The following is a 15,745-nucleotide window of genomic DNA, read 5'->3' as shown; positions in this document are numbered from 1 at the left end:
CAAACAGCATCATGAAGACCAAAGAACTCAGCAGACAGGTCAGGGATAAAGTTCTGGAGAAGTTTAAAGCAGGGTTAGGTTATAAAAAAAATATCCCAAGCTCTGAACATCTCAAGAAGCACTGTTCAATCCATCATTCAAAAATGGAAAAAGTATGGCACAACTGCAAGCCTACCAAGACATGGCTGTCCACTTACACTGACAGAGCGAGTAAGGAGAGCACTGGTCAGAGAAGCAGCCAAGAGGCCCATGATCACTCTGGAGGAGCTGCAGAAATCCACAGCTCAGGTGGGAGAATCTGTGCACAGGACAACTATAAAAGTCGTACGCTCCACAAATCTGGCCTTTTTGGAAGAGTGGCAAGAAGAAAGCCAATGTTGAAAGACAGGCATAAGAAGCCATGTAGGGGACACAGCAAACATGTGGAAGAAGGTGCTTTGGTCAGATGAGACCAAAGTTGAACTTTTTGGCCTAAATGCAAAGCGCTATGTGTGGCGGAAACTAACACTGCTCTGCTCATCACCCTGCACACACCATCCCCACTGTGAAACATGGTGGTGGCAGCATCATGCTATGGGGATGCTTTTCTTCAGCAGGGACAGGGAAGCTGGTCAGAGTTGATGGGAAGAGGGATGGAGCTAAATACAGGGCAATCCTGGAAGAAAACCTGTTGGAGGCTGCAAAAGACTTGAGACTGGGAAGGAGATTCACCTTCCAGCAAGACAATGACCCTAAACATACAGCCAGACCTACAATGGAATGGTTTAGATCAAAGAATATTCATGTGTTAGAATGGCCCAGTCAAAGTCCAGACCTAAATCCCATTGAGCATCTGTGGCAAGACTTGAAAATTGCTGTTCACAGACGCTCTCCATCCGATCTGGCTGAGCTTGAGCTATTTTGCAAAGAAGAATGGGCAAGAATTTCAGTGTCTAGATGTGCAAAGCTTGTAGAGACATACCACAAAAGACTTACAGCTGTAATTGCAGCAAAAGGTGGCTCTACAAAGTATTGACGCAGGGGGGCTGAATACTAATGAAGACCACATTTTTCAGATTTTTATTTGTTTAAAATTTTGAAGACCATTTATCATTTTCGTTTCACTTCACAATTATGTGCTACTCTGTGTTGGTCTATCACATAAAATCTCAATAAAAAACTTTTAAGTTCGTGGTTGTAAGGTGGAAAAATGTGAAAAAGTTCAAGGGATATGAATACTTTTGCAAGGCACTGTAAGTCATAATTGTGAGAATCTTTCTCATATTCCTTTATTATGAGGTAGCAGGCCTTAATTATGAGATACTAATTCATAACGATGAGGATATTTCTCATATTTCATTATTATGAGAGAGCAGGTCTTAATTACGAGATACTAATTCATAATTATGAGGATCTTTCTCATATTGCGTTATGATGAGAGAGCAGGTCTTATTATGACTTACTATCTCATAATTTACGAGAAACTTTCTCATATTCCATTATTATGAGACAGCAGGTTTTAATTATGACTTAGTATCTCATAATTGTGAGAATCTTTCTCGTGTTGTATTATTATGAGATAGTAGGCCTTAATTATGAGATACTAATTCATAATTATGAGATTCTCATATTCCATTATTATTAGATAGTAGGTCTTAATTATGATATAAGCCATAATTGAGAAACTTCCTCATATTCCATTATTATGAGACAGCAGGTCTTAATTACGAGATAGTAATTCATATTTATGAGAATATTTCTCATATTTCATTATTATGAGATAGCAGACCTTAACTGTGAGATACTAATTAATAATTATGAGACTCTCATATTCCATTATTATGAGATAATAAGTCATAATTATGATATATTTTCTCATATTTCCTTATTATGAGATAGCAGGTCTTAATTATGAGATAGTAAGTCAATTATGAGAAGCTTTCTCATATTTAATTATTATGAGATAGTAGGTCTTAATTATGAGATACTACATAATTATGAGGATCTTTCTCATATTTCATTATTATGAGATTAAGTTTGACTTGCACTCGTACGTCGCTCTGGATAAGAGTATTTGCTAAACGTAATGTAATGTAAGTCATAATTATGAGAATTGTCCTCATATTTCATTATTATTATGAGAGGTTTTATGAGATACTAAGTCATAATTATGAGACTCTCTCATATTTCATTATTATGAGAGTAAGTCTTAATTATGAGATACTAAGTCATAATTATGATATTATATTGCATTCTGAGTTAACAAGTCACAACGATTAGATACTAAATCACAATTATGAGAAAGCTTCTCATATTTTATATTATCATGAGATACCAAGTCATAATTATTAGAAGCTAATTCATATTTAATGATTAAGTGAGAGCAAGTCATAATTATAAGATACCAAGTCATTGTTATGAGATCTCATTATTATGAGATTGAAAATCATAATTGTGAAATAGGGTCTCATTTTTCTGCGATAGATCTATCTGATTGGCTGCTTGGATAATTGTATGAATGAGCAAGAGTACAGCTGTTCCTATTAAAGTCTACTTTAAAAGATTGATTTTTTGGTTAGGACTGTCGCTTCACAGCAAGGAGGTTCTGGGTTCGAGCCCAGTGGCCCAATGGGGGCCTTTCTGTGTGGAGTTTGTATGTTCTCCCCGTATCTGCATGGGTTTCCTCCACAGTCCAAAAGACATGCAGGTTAGGCTAATTGGTAGCTCTCAATTGACCACAGGTGTGAATGTGAGTGTGAATGGTTGTGCGTCTCTATGCGTCAGCCCTGCAATGATTCAGCGACTTGTCCAGAGTGTACCCCGCTTCTTGCCCATAGTCAACTGGGATAGGTTCCAGCTTGCCCGTGACCCTGCACAGGATAAGCAGTTATGGATGTATGGAAAATAGTAAACCTGTACCACTGATGAAAAGATCTGGCAACCTTGAAATTCCTCCTAGCCATTTTCAGTAATGGTGGTTCCAAAGTCTATCCTGGGAACACTGGAAGTGAGGTGGGAATACACCTTGTATGGGATGCCAGTCAATTACAGGGCACTTATATGATGAATCTTTTGGGATGTGGGAGAAAACCAGAGAACCCAGAGGAAACCCATGCAAAGAGACTGAGCACACAAACAAAGTGAAAGCACCACACAGTCAGTAACCTGAGCTCAAGGTTGAACTGGGAACCCAAACAGACAATGCTAACTTTGCTAGATTGGATCACTTTTATTCATTTTACAGTTAATTGGTTTACACCAGGAGAGTCAAACTCGCGTCTTTTAGGTCCACAGATGTAAAGCTATTAGTTTTTTTCCCACCTTTTCTAACACACTAAATTCAGTGTTGAGACCATTACAAGTCTGGGAATTGTTAATCCAATCTGGCAGTCCTTGTGATTCTAATCTAATCTTGGCAAACAGCGAAAGTTTGTTAATAAAGAAAAACATTGTGGTCATTTAATTTTCTCGGGACGAAAACTGGTAAAGAACATAAGACGATTTAGCAAACCTAATCTGTATCAGCACCAGCTTAAGTTCTTAGAGGTCAATTAGTCTCTGTCGCTAATGAAACCAGCATGGAGGCTGGTATTTTGAGTGACAGTGGCAATATATGCATTGGGATGGAGGGTAAATCTGTGTTTGCTGTCAAGGTCAGGGGTCAGAGCATGAAAAGCTGTTTTAGGTAGAGATTATCAGGGTGTGAATAAAGGAGGATAGCATCATGACGCATGGCATCCGCATTGTATTCAGGAGACCCCACGCGTCTGTACATATGGCCTGGGGAGAGAATCCCCTGAGCACATGCAGATCAGGAGCTTTCCAGCCAGCCACGATGCTCCTATTGTCATTTAACAGTTTACAACCTGCTTATGAAAAGACAGCCTGTGAAGGACGCACAAAAGCAAAGCATCACATCAAGAGTGCTTGATGAGAACTTGGATTTAAGTATTCAATTTAACAATGATCTATAAAAAAAAAAAAAACTGTTGTTACTTCACAGCCTTTTGGTTAACAAGGCTACATTGAAAATGCACTCCAATCAGTGACAAACTAAAAACACTTACTTGATGGGTTTATTTAAATGCCGAGAACAAGGCATTTATAGCTTATTTGGACATACTTTTTGATTCAGTTGATTTAGGTATGATGTCACAAAGTAAAAACATTATTATAATTATTATTATTAGGGAGCCAAGCACAAAAGCTGCATAGGCACCCACTGGGTTTCTACCTCTTCGTTTTCTTCTGGTTTGAGTGTCTATGGCAATCCATAGAACTGTATGGTAAAATGTTTTGAAATTTGGCACATTGACTGAGGACGGTCCCCTGATTCTTTTCACCAAATTTCATGTTTATACTGCGAGTGCTTTATCGCCACCAATGGGTCAAATTTGGAGGTGCATTTATGCATGGAACATTTGAACCATCCATCCATTGTCCGTAACTGCTCATCCTGTGCAGGGTTGCAGGCAGCCTATCCCAGCTGACTATGGGTGAGAGGCAGGGTACACCCTGGACAAGCCGCCAGATCATCACAGGGCTGGCACATAGCAACAAACCATTCACACCCTCATTCACACCTAGTCAATTTAGAGCCACCAATTAGCCTAAACTGCATGTCTTTGGACTGTGGAGAAAACCGGAGCACCCAGAGGAAATCCATGCAGACACGGGGAGAACATGCCCTCATTGGCCACTGGAACCCAGAACCTTCTTGCTAACCACTACACCACCACGCCGCCTGCACATTTGAACCATATGTCCCATGTTCAAAAATGAGGTACCATTGGATTCCTTAACTCAAGCAGAGTTCAACTTACCCCATGATGTCAATTTCTGCCATTTTGGATTTTTTCAAAATGCTTAAAATGTTTCACAGGTCACCAGTTTTATCCAGTGTTCATGAAATTTGGCACAAGCAATAGTCACAGAAGCTTCTTTATTATTAAATGTAGATTTTTTTTTTTTTTTAAAAGTATGAAATTTTTCACCAAGACAAAAAATGTCCCTGTACTTGAATTGATTAATGAATCCAATTCAAACATAATTCAACATTCACATATTTGTCACAATGCAAATTTTTTTTTTTTGCAATATTTCACTTAAATGTCCAGGCTCATGCTAAACTTCTGGTTACTTGATACAATATCTACTTATCTTTCAGAAGCACTTGCCTTGGAAAGTTCAGTCCTCCCATCTAGTGGTTACATCTACATATTACAACATGACATTTGCTGTCCAATATATAATTCCTCTGCCTTCTAAGTTGATACTGTGAATACATACAGTACACTACACACAGTGGTTTCAGAAAGTATTCAGACCCCTTCAGATTTTACACATTGTGTTACAGATGAAATTTGAATGGAGTTTTTTTGGGGAATGAAAATTTTGGATTTTTAATAAATTTGCAAAATTAAACCAGGGATGAGAATTTTCCGCCGATCGGCGGATTTCCGACTTTTTCAGACCAAAATGATCGTTTTTGAGATTGACGTAAATCCGTTGAGAAGTTTTTTTTTTTTTTTGGGGGGGGGGGGGGGGGGGGGGTATGGTTAACGATCTGTGGTCACCTTATAACGTCTTGATTCTTGGTGGGCTCCGGGTTAACACACTTCAGTTTTTCGACATGTCGTAATTAACATTCACTTTTGTGACAATGTTCGACTTATTTGCGGTAGAATTTTCGGGAAATCCCATCGCGTACAGTGTATAAACACAAGTACGCATGCTCTCCACACGTGGCTTGCAATCGCCGTTCACCGACCGTACACACGGTCAATGACGATACGCATTGGTAACATCGGAAAGACACGTATTCAGGCGGGATATTTTAGCATATCGACAATGGCAAAAATCCTACATAAGAAAGAAGAGGATCGAGCGAGGGAGATTGATAAAGGTGCAGGAATAAAGAACTGTTTTCGATGGGCTTGGTTAGAAAGAACACTGAATGTCGAGATCGACAAGCAGACTGTCACAACGAAGCTCAGTGATCACATACGGAAAATAGACATACCAGGAAAAGTACTTTGCTCATTGTGTTCTGACATGATAAACTACGCTAGTAGAGGGGCAAGGATTATCGAACTTCACATATACACCAAAAAACACAAAGGTAGGTTGAAAATTATTTTGCCTGTTCATACGTCATAAGTGTATCTTTTATAAATGGGGTTAGCTTATCTAATGTAGCATGTTGGGGAGAATCATAGTATCGTATCTATATTTCTGATAAAATTTTAGGTATGATACCATACCGTGTATAACTCTCCTACTTATTGCTCATTTCATATGGGGATGGGGGGGAATTGCTGGCAAGAGCCGCGCGGGAGCGTCTGCCCAAATTTTTTAGGCCGAGATGAACTTATAGTTTTTGATTTAAAAAAAATGTCCAATATGTAATGCCCATTGTACATGCCTGTTCTTTAATTCAAAATCACCATCTTGATCTTCAAATTGACCATATGGTATATGTATTACATTACACAACATCCTGTCCAGATAAAACCTAGTTAGTACCCACAACAGTTGAAAGGGAAGTGATGAGTGATGTTGAATGTTGCCTGCTTAATATGCAAGACCTCCTGCTACCATGATAACATCAGAAGAAAGCTTAAGAGAATTATACGATAGAACTTTTTTCTGGTTTGCACTTCATTTTAAAGGATTAGAGTATTCAAAGACATGAATAGCAAAAATGCAGAAATATAATACTGTAGAGCTCGTTTATATGAAAAGGTGCATTGATTTTTTGAAATAATCAAATGTGAATTGATTAAAAACAAGTCTCTTGTACCATATTAATCATTTTCACCTGGTAGTCCACCAAGAAGGGGAATTTATTTCCAGATAAATTGCAACTTTTTGCTGATAAAATTAATGGTTTTGGGGTAAAAAAAAAAAAAAAAGCCAAAAATCATTAGCTCCTGCCCCTGGGCCCCGCTGGGTGCCTGCGGCCCCCAAACCCCTGGCTTTTTTCAGACTTTTGAAAATATTTTTCATTCTCATCCCTGTTAAACTGACATGGGATTTCTCTGCAGTGAAGAAAAAGATGAGTGTGATAAGCTATGAAATGAAGTTATGGGTATCTGATAATGCATGACCGAGCTTCTTCTTCCAACACAAAGGCTATACAATATTGGATGAACCTGGCTGGTGAAGCTGGACACCAACGTATGGCAGATTCAGTCCAGACCCTTGCTTGCAAATGAATGTTACAATCTCGACAGGCCACACAAGCACTGTACACCTACTGCTAAGGACTCAGCATGGCTGCCTGTCGACAGGGGAAAGAAAAAAAAATGCTCCTGTTAGAGAGTGCTAATGCCTGGAGCACCAGTTGTGCCCCACATACTGTGGCCCACCTGGTGGCTGATGGTGCTCACTGACATTGAGCTGTTGGAGAGGTGGCCTGAGGTAGTCACAGTGCAGGGCAAGGACAAAGCTGTGCACTGGTGTCGGCTCTACTCTCACGTTTGCTGCCCTGAATTGGTCTGTCTGGGGTGCTGGGTGCAGCGATATGTGCCTGTCGGTGGTTGCCGTGTCTACACTGGGCCCCTGCTTGTTTCGCTGGTAGCTGTCCTTTTACATTATGATCATTGTATCAGTATTATAAGTTTTTTTTTTTTAAATCTGTTTTTGGAGGCGGCACGGTGGTGTAGTGGTTAGCGCTGTTGCCTCAGAGCAAGAAGGTCCGGGTTTGAGCCCCGTGGCCGGCGAGGGCCTTTCTGTGCGGAGTCTGCATGTTCTCCCCGTGTCCGTGTGGGTTTCCCCCACAGTCCAAAGACATGCAGGTTAGGTTAACTGGTGACTCTAAATTGACCATAGGTGTGAATGGTTGTCTGTGTCTATGTGTCAGCCCTGTGATGACCTGGCGACTTGTCCAGGGTGTACCCCGCCTTTCGCCCGTAGTCAGCTGGGATAGGCTCCAGCTTGCCTGCGACCCTGTAGAACAGGATAAAGCGGCTAGAGATAATGAGATGAGATGAAATCTGTTTTTGGTTGATCTTTCCTGCTGGTTTTTTTTTTGTCATTCCTCTTTTATTTCTATTATCTGTTGTTCTAATTTTTATATCCCCTTATTTCTTGTACGGTCTGTCATTCCTGTAGCATGTGTGTTTTGGGGGTGATAAACGGTAGCTATTTTGAAGAATATAAAATATTAATTTAATACTTTTTGCATGTCACATAGTTCTGTGTGTGTTCCATATGTTGATTCAAAATTTGTGTCTTCAGTATTATTCTGCAGTTTAGAAAATGGTAATATAAAAAAAAAGAACGAGTACAGGTGTATATACTACAAAATACTGATACTGTATAAAATCAATCACTTAAGGATTTAATTTGCACTTTAAAATTCTACCTCTTCCCTTGGCTCATTACACATCTTCTATTCATTGTCTAGGCACTACTGTTTTTGTTTTGTTATATTGTAAAGCATGAGAGAGTTGAAAGACCTTTCTTCCAAAGCTCCAAGTATTTCTCTGGGGCCAAAAATGCACTGCCACCAATTGAAGAAAAAAAGTATTGGAGTCATTGTTGGGGAGAAAAAAAAAATGGAGCGGAGTTGGGGGTATAAAATTCTGGGAAAGAAATTCAGAATTTCTGAGATTTAAAGTTGCATATTTATGAGGAAAAAAAAAAAAACCTACTCAGATTTTCTCTAAGTTTATCAAGTCAAAAATTTGCGAGGAAAAAAAAAAAATTCAGAGAAAAACTCAAATTCCAATATTAAGAAAAAGTCACAAAGTTACGAGGGGGGGCACTTTCATGCTTCTGCGGTTCCTGGCTGCAGTGCATTCTGGGAAATGTATGAGAGTCTCTTAGCACATTATTCTTTTATATTGTGCAATCATGGAGGAAACAGTGCATTTCCTATACTACAGCTGGGCAGAGAGTTGTGTGTTGATTCAACCTTGCAAAGTGATCAAAAACATTATTTTACAATTTTTTTTCTTGAAAATTTGAGACTTTTTAGTCTCCTCAAATATCCAAACTTTTTCTCACAAATTTCCGAGTTCAGTCTCAGAAATTGAGGTTTTTTCCCCTCTGAATATGAACCCCTCCCCGAGTTACATAGATTTTTTAAACCTACAGTAGCTCTAATACACGGTCGTTCAAAAAAAAAAAAAAAGAGGCAAAAAATAGATCTTTGCTGATTTCATGCATGTATTGGGTAAGTTATCCTGAGATGTTAGATTAAGCTTTCCAATGAAGCATGACTGCAGAAAGACTTATTCTAACACTCCAATCATTTCAATAAGTGAAAAAAACATGACAGAAAAAAAAATGAGAGAACGAGTACATCTTTCCAAAAGCTATATACAAGCACGCTATTTGGTTCCACGTTGGACGAGTTGAAGTTGGTTTGGGGGTGAATCTCAAAACCTGTCAGAAGACGTGCTGCAAAAAACTGTGCCGAGTTTCCCCAAAAACCATCGTGACATAAAGATCATCATTATAAATGGTAGAGCGAGCAGCACAATGAACACACACTCTCTTAGTTAAGATGCCCTTTGCGTTAAGAGGCTTTTGGGAAACCCACCCCTGGTCTGACAGGTAAACGTGTTCATTTCATTTTGGCATTACAAGTGTGTGTGTGTGTAAAATAATGGCAAAAAAAATTAGACACGTTTGAAATTAAAACTAGAATGCAATAAAATGTGCAAAAATGGGAAGTCTGAACACTTTCCAAACCCACTATATATTTATGGAAAACGCACCACCACTTTATTCTCCATTTAGCTTCCTCCCTGAGTGGTTTACAATAAGACGACACGCTTCATTACTAGAATGGATTTTTTTTTTTTAATTCAGTAATTTTTTCCAAACATGTACACAGGGAATTTGTTACAGTATATACTGTATATACATACACATTTGTGTATAGAACATTATCTAAAAAGTCAAGGGCATGGGATATGGCTGCTGTGCGTTTTAAGATTTCTAAACACCAGTCATGTTCTGTCACAAATCCACACTGGCAAGAGGGGGGTGGATTTAGCTAAACAATCGTACAATGGGGAGGACTACAGCTATCTCCAGTGCACTTCAGTTAAGGGAGCTGGGAGAAAAACGGGTGTTGGTGCTGCCAACAGATCGGAGTACGACTGACACAGTGGAGCTTCACAATACTGAAGAACATATGGAGAGAGTTAAACAGTCAAGTAACTACAGGGAGTAGATGTTATTGTGCGCTTGGATTCTGTACAGTCGTCTCATTGAGCTCATTTATATGATGGGCAAAAGCTTGAGTCGAAATGAATCCAACTCAGTCTGGCTCTACAGTAAAGACCGAGACATACACATGAAGGCAGCTGATTACAAAAACCCAAGTTGCGACGGATGAGTTCACTGCTACAGAAACACACCGTTGTGTGACAAATGCAGGCTTGGTTACACATGATGACACTTTATATTCAGTTTCCTAACTCAGGATCTTGATGCATCAAGCGGCTCATCCACAGTCATTCAAATGGCAGGGCAATAAATCAAAATTTTTTTTTTTTAAAATTACACCCTCGACCATCTTTCTCCAAACCATTTGAGACACATGACCCCAGGTCTTTGGTTCAATCCAGCTCAGTGCTCTAGAGCTCAGAAATTATCTGCTAATACTGGATTAAAAACCCTAACAGCTTTACATCAATGAAAAATGGAGGCGAAATACACTGATGCATAACGAAATTAAAACGGATTAACAAAAGAGGTCCTGTTTTCTTTCTTTCAACTTGGCACGCTCAAGAGTTCGTCTCCTCGCTAGAGCAAGAAGCATCGGATCACTCTGAGTGTTCATGTGCATTAAGAAGACCAATCGCTTGTGGGGGGGGGGAAAAAAAAAGAACAGGAATGACAAATGTGATGTGTCTGGAGGGACTAGTGTGAACTTGAGAGAGTAACAGCTGCTAAGAGATGACTCGAGCCTCTACATCATTCCCAACTGCAAGAGCGAGTTGGCGTATGCCATGGGCTTAACATTCGGATGAGGCTGTAGAGACAGAGGAAACATTCAGTTAGTCATTCACGGCTGCAAGGTTTTGAGTAACATTGTACCTGACATGAAAGTATTTAAAAAAAAAACCTGAGGGAAAACAAGACTTTTGTAGATATGCATAATCCGTAGGTGCTAAAGAAGGCAACTGGACTTGCTTGATATCCTTCAAGACGTTTCACTCTCATCCAAAAAGCTTCTTCAGTTCTGTCTGACTAGTGGGGAGTTTCAGGTATTTATCCTCTAGTGGGCCAAAAGCAACCCTCAGGAGACCCTACAGGATGGCTGACAGGGTCAACAACCCATGTGACTCTCCTTTGGGTTGCTTTTGGTCCACTAGAGGATAAATACCTGAAACTCCCCACTATAGTCAGGCGATATTTGTTTATACAGTACCGTTCAAAAGTTTGGGGTCACTTTGAAATGTCCTTATTTTTGAAAGAAAAGCACTGTTCTTTTCAATGAAGATCACTTTAAACTAATCAGAAATCCACTCTATACATTGCTAATGTGGTAAATGACTATTCTAGCTGCAAATGTCTGGTTTTTGGTGCAATATCTCCATAGGTGTATAGAGGCCCATTTCCAGCAACTCTCACTCCAGTGTTCTAATGGTACAATGTGTTTGCTCATTGCCTCAGAAGGCTAATGGATGATTACTTGTACAATCATGTTAGCACAGCTGAAAACAGTTTAGCTCTTTAGGTGGGGTTTACATTAGACCGTATCAGCGGATCATCAGATTAACGTTTTTAAAACGATTAGTGTGCACACAGCAACGCCAATACACGATTCGCGTGCACACAGCAACGCCAATACACGGCTACGCTCGGCTACGCAGGCATCCTGCGCTCCAAATCACTCCGCCCTGAACAGCGAGTGCCCTCTGGAGGGTGCGCACTCCGGCCCTGCGCAGCTCACAGAGCGCGCGAGCTGTGATTCGGGACTGAGCCGCTGTGTGTGTGATCTCAGTGCATGTCGGGCATGCGCGTCACTTACCACTTGCAAGTGGAAGGATGGCAAGCCTAAAGACAATCATAACTACACAATGGGCAGTATTTGCAGTATTTTCATACTTTTATACTCTTTAATGAAAGGTGATACAAGGCGGAAGTCCGCACCATTTTTCAGCAGTCGCGTCACATGACCAACGCCAGCGAATCAGGAAGGTGGATGTCACAGTGACGTTGTCCAATGACGACGCCAGCTAGAGCTCAGCACAGCATATCCGCGTATTCTCAATGTTTACACAGCACCGGACCAGACACGATCTGGATTGAATACGTGGACCCTGGTGAATTCCCGTTTCCCGGCGTTTCCAGGCATTTTAATGTAAACAGACAGTGCATCCGCGAAGAAAACGAGACAGATACGGTCTAATGTAAACTTGGCCTTAGAGAAGCTATAAAACTGACCTTCCTTTCAGCAGATTGAGTTTCTGGAGCATCACATTTGTGGGGTCGATTAAATGCTCAAAATGGCCAGAAAAATGTCTTGACTATATTTTCTATTCATTTTACAACTTATGGTGGTAAATAAAAGTGTGACTTTTCATGGAAAACACAAAATTGTCTGGGTGACCCCAAACTTTTGAACGGTAGTGTATTTGGAGGCTACTTTGCAAAATTTGCCAAGTCTTGTTTTTGGTAATAATATGCAAGTTCAGATATAAATCCATAAATCTGGACTTCTTGTAATGTTTGTAGGCTGCTGTTTCATCGTTAATTATGCAGGGGAACTTTGTGCATAAAAAGAGCCCTGAAACCACATATAGGATATTGGTATAAAAGTATTACATCATTAATATGCAATTATTATATCCATAATAGGTGTCATTTGTGGCACACAACCTTTTTACTCAGGTCAAAAGCATGGTTCATACATTAGATACCCATTTAACCCTAAAAGGACCGAAACTACTGAGTGGGATCAGTTATGCCGCTTTTCCACGACAAACACGGCTGAGTCGGGCTGAGCCGTGCCGTGCTGAGTCGAGCTGAGCGGGGCTATTGGAGTTGCATTTCGACTACAACCGCGCTGAACCCTGCTGGCTGGAAGTGGGTGGACACATTGGGTGGAGTTAGCGAAAGTGGGTGGACGTCACGTGATGTCGTTAAGCAGCGCAAACAGTGACATCAGTGAGCTTTTAAGCGGTAGTCTCACGACCCGAATAGTAAACAATAAACATGGAGGACATGGAGTCGTTAGTGTTGCTGGTCTTGGTTCTGTGGCTTGTTGTCACCGACAACGCCAACAGATACTGGCAAGAGCGTATAGATGAGGCGAGGCGCATAAGGCTTCAGAAATTCTCGTAATTCGTAATTCTTCTTCTTCCGGGTTTACGGTGTTTACAGATCCCAGCGTGCTCGCGGGGCGTGTGTGGGCATGTGAGGACACTCCTCCTCACCAATCAGTGCACAGGGGAGTGTCTGCTCACGCCCCCAGCCTCACTCGTGTCGGGCTGAAGCGAGCTGAAGTGAGCTGAAAAAGGGTAGTGGAAAAGGGCCATTAGAACCGCAGAGGTGGTGTGGTGTGCTGCTCAGTCTATTCAACTGACATAACTTTTTGCTTTTTGGAGTTTGTTACTCTATAGAGTCTTTATCTAAAAGTATGTTTGTTTCAAGATTGATGAAAAAAAAAAGTGTTTAACAAGGTGACTGATTTTCTGTTGGGGTCCCATAACTCAGAGATTTGTTGCAAAAATATTTCAGCAAGTTAGTCGCATCTTTGTGTGTCTATCTTTGCCTATCTGTACGTTTGCATGCTTGTCTCAGATGTCTGCCATAATTAAGAATATAACTCTCTTACAAACTGTCGATAACTAGTGAACCTCTTAGTTATAGAGTTACTGAAATGTCTGATGCTTATCTGTCCATGCACAACCACAACAGATTCCTCATCCTTGCACCTATCCTGTAAATATGCTTTGTGCTAACATGCTAATGCTTAATGTGTCCACATAACTCTTCCATAAAAAGCTAGGATAAGTGATTCCTTCTCTGAATACAAGATTTTATAAAGACAAAATTTGAAACCTGCACATGTCAAATATAATATTTCGAATTAGAAGTATCATTCTGTGGCAGTGGGGGCGTGGTCAAGCGGCGGTCTGTGACAGGAGGGCAGAGTCAGGGAAGGTAAGTGGCAGAATCACTACACCTGACGGCAATTAACCTGTGTTTGTGTGTGTCTTCCCAGTGTCCGCGCCCTATTTAAGGAGGGAGAGTGAGAGCAGAAGGGAGCTTCCCCAGAGGAGACCACAGTGTGTGTGTGTGTCTCTCTCTCTGATTGTTTAGTTGTCAGACTGAAAAGTACGGCAATAAAGCCTCCTGTTTACCCTGATCTCTGTCCTGCCGTCCTCTGTGCTCCACCCACACGCAGGGAACATTTACAGTGGTGCCGAAACCCGGGACAGTGGAGCGCCGACCTGGTCCACTCCCTCGCCACGGCTCAGCAAAGCCAGCACCAGGCGCTCATCGCACTCCGGAAGGAACAGGAGCGGCGCTTCGAAGCCCTGGTGCTGGCCCAGCAGGAAGACCGCGAGGCGTTTCGGCACCACTGTAAATGTTCCCTGCGTGTGGGTGGAGCACAGAGGACGGCAGGACAGAGATCAGGGTAAACAGGAGGCTTTATTGCCGTATTTTTCAGTCTGACAACTAAACAATCAATCAGAGAGACACACACACACACTGTGGTCTCCTCTGGGGAAGCTCCCTTCCGCTCTCACTCTCCCTCCTTAAATAGGGCGCGGACACTGGGAAGACACACACAAACACAGGTTAATTGCAGTCAGGTGTAGTGATTCTGCCACTTACCTTCCCTGACTCCGCCCTCCTGTCACAGTGACACGCTTGACCACGCCCCCGCTGCCACACATTCGTTTTTTACTTATTCATTAATATGGAATATCAAATGATGAAGAGTTCATTGCATCATAAACATGTGGACACATTTGAAGGTAGCTTAATATGCATGCTCTTAGAAAATGGATGTGGCGATGCATGCCAAAACAGAACAACAGACAGTCCAGCAGATACAGAGAAAACGGACATTGTCTAGTTGTGAAAATGACATTGTTTACTTTTGAAAATAGTCCAGAGGCTGTTCTGGTCATAATATGTGTTACCAATAACTGCTTTTACCTTCGTGTTTTGTGTTTGAATCCTTAGGCAGTGTGTTACTTCTTGATGTAGTTTGGACATAAAAAAAAACACTAGCAGCTTAGTAATAAATGTATCTCGGAAATTTCTGAAATGAGAGATTGTGAGCTGAGTTCTGGAATGTAGATAAGCTATAAATATTCTCAAGTTCTGTAGCAATAGTGTAAAATATTTCTGGCATTTTTATGTTTATGTACTTAAATGTCATTTTAAACTTGTAAAAATATGATTTTTATTCACATAAAAGTTAGTAAACGGGTAATTAAAAAATACAGATGTTATAATGGACTTAAACCACTTGGTATGAACTAAAAGACATAAACTAAGGTTATGTTCTGTGGTCCAAACCTAAACCCTCTCAAGGACTCTGGAAAGCACCCGTGTGGTGTCTGTCGCAGTGGTGTAGGCAGCAACTCTATATTCTGCTCAGGCTGTTCCCACTGGATCCACAAGAGGTGTAGTGGCATCAAGGGAAGGCTGACCGCTGACTCTGCTTTTAGATGTAGTAGGTGTTGCGGAATAGCCCGTCCAATCGACACCAGACCATGTGACCATTGGCAACCAAAGGCTTGAAGTTGTAGACTCGTTCTGTTACCTTGGGGATACCCTT

General features: G+C 40.9%; 1 protein-coding gene across 1 annotated transcript in view; it reads right to left on the bottom strand.

Moving 5' to 3' along the window:
* Positions 1-9,769: 9,769 nt before the first annotated feature.
* Positions 9,770-15,745, bottom strand: part of ppp5c (protein phosphatase 5, catalytic subunit) — a 34,913-nt gene continuing 28,937 nt past the window's right edge. The window contains exon 13 of the mRNA XM_060905799.1: positions 9,770-10,972. Within this exon, the coding sequence (XP_060761782.1) occupies positions 10,910-10,972 (63 nt within the window). The 3' untranslated portion in view covers positions 9,770-10,909. The remainder of the gene's footprint in view (positions 10,973-15,745) is intronic.

The sequence above is a fragment of the Neoarius graeffei genome, chromosome 23, assembly GCF_027579695.1.
Source record: "Neoarius graeffei isolate fNeoGra1 chromosome 23, fNeoGra1.pri, whole genome shotgun sequence".
Classification (NCBI taxonomy): Eukaryota; Metazoa; Chordata; class Actinopteri; order Siluriformes; family Ariidae; genus Neoarius; species Neoarius graeffei.
Note: the sequence above shows the minus strand (reverse complement) of the source record. Positions and strands in the feature narration are given on the sequence as shown.